The sequence below is a fragment of the Nothoprocta perdicaria genome, unplaced genomic scaffold (genome assembly GCF_003342845.1).
Source record: "Nothoprocta perdicaria isolate Ctin4 unplaced genomic scaffold, notPer1 scaffold_7, whole genome shotgun sequence".
Lineage (NCBI taxonomy): Eukaryota > Metazoa > Chordata > Aves > Tinamiformes > Tinamidae > Nothoprocta > Nothoprocta perdicaria.
In genome coordinates this window covers 878,932-880,029 of record NW_020455976.1, presented here as the reverse complement: position 1 = coordinate 880,029, position 1,098 = coordinate 878,932, and the positions used below count along the sequence as shown (strand labels likewise).

The following is a 1,098-nucleotide window of genomic DNA, read 5'->3' as shown; positions in this document are numbered from 1 at the left end:
GGGGGCTGCCGCGGGGCCGGGCTGCAGCGGGGCTGCCGTGGGGCGCGGGCTGTGGGGCCGGCGGAGCCGCGCGCTGCCCTCGCAGGGAGCTGCCGCGGGCCCGGGGGGGCGGTGACGTGCGGTGGGGCTGGGGGGGATGCCGGGTGCTGTGGGGCTGGGGGTGAGGGATGAGGGCGGATGCTGTGGGGCTGGGTTCGATGGGGGATGCCCTGGACCTGGGCTCAGTGGGGATGCTCTGGGGCTGCGGCTGGGATGCTCCGGGGCGGGATGCTGGAGGTGAATGGAGGATGCCCTGGGGCTGGGTGCGGGGGTCAGTGGTGGGTGCCGTGGGGCAGGAGCCGCAGAGCTTCCCCGGGCTGGGGCTCCGGCCGCCCCTCGAGCCCCACGGCTGCCCAGGCGTCCTGCCTGGCCTCACCGGGACCGGCGAGCCCCAATCCCTGCCCGGTCGGAGGGCAGGAGCGCCGGGGAGCAGCCGTGCGTGTGGCCGCGGTCCCGGCCTTCCGCTCAGCCCCGCTCACATGCATGGGGCACTGGGAATCGCTGCGCRGGGAGCCCGTCCCCTGTGCCCGGCGCCTCCTCGTGCACCCCGAGCCCGTCCCGGTGCCAGTGGGGCTCAGCGCACGGCGCCTGGGGGATATAGGGCAGCCGTGGGGCCGRGGCAGCCCAGGGCAGGCAGGGGGACGGCTCCGTGGCAGGACACGGCGCTCACAAGGCGCTGGCCGGGCCCGCGGCGGGTCGGCCGCCTCGCGCCACGGCCAGCTTGGCCATGGTTCCCCTTGCTCCCTTCTCCATGTGGCGTCGCCGCCACTCCCGCTCGGCCCGGCTCTCTCAGCCAAGGTGGAACTGGGGAGGGAGCGGATTKGGGGCTGCCCCCGCTCTCCGGGCATCCCCGGAGAGCCCCAGCCCTGCAGCCGGCCCCGCGTCCCCAACGCTGGCGCCTTCTCTGGTTTCCTCTGAGTCAGTCTCTCCGTCTCGCTGCCCCGGTGCCCTGTGCCCTGGGAAAGACGAGATGGGCCCGGAGAGCGTCGGCGCCGGGCGCGCGGGGCCGAGGGGACGCGCGGGGCTGAGGGCGCCGCGGGCCCCACTGCCGCCCCATAC

General features: G+C 76.5%; 1 protein-coding gene across 1 annotated transcript in view; it reads right to left on the bottom strand.

The window, feature by feature from the left end:
* Positions 1–768, bottom strand: part of EXOSC1 (exosome component 1) — a 2,659-nt gene extending 1,891 nt beyond the window's left edge. The window contains exon 1 of the mRNA XM_026050668.1: positions 751–768. Within this exon, the coding sequence (XP_025906453.1) occupies positions 751–768 (18 nt within the window). The remainder of the gene's footprint in view (positions 1–750) is intronic.
* Positions 769–1,098: the final 330 nt, after the last annotated feature.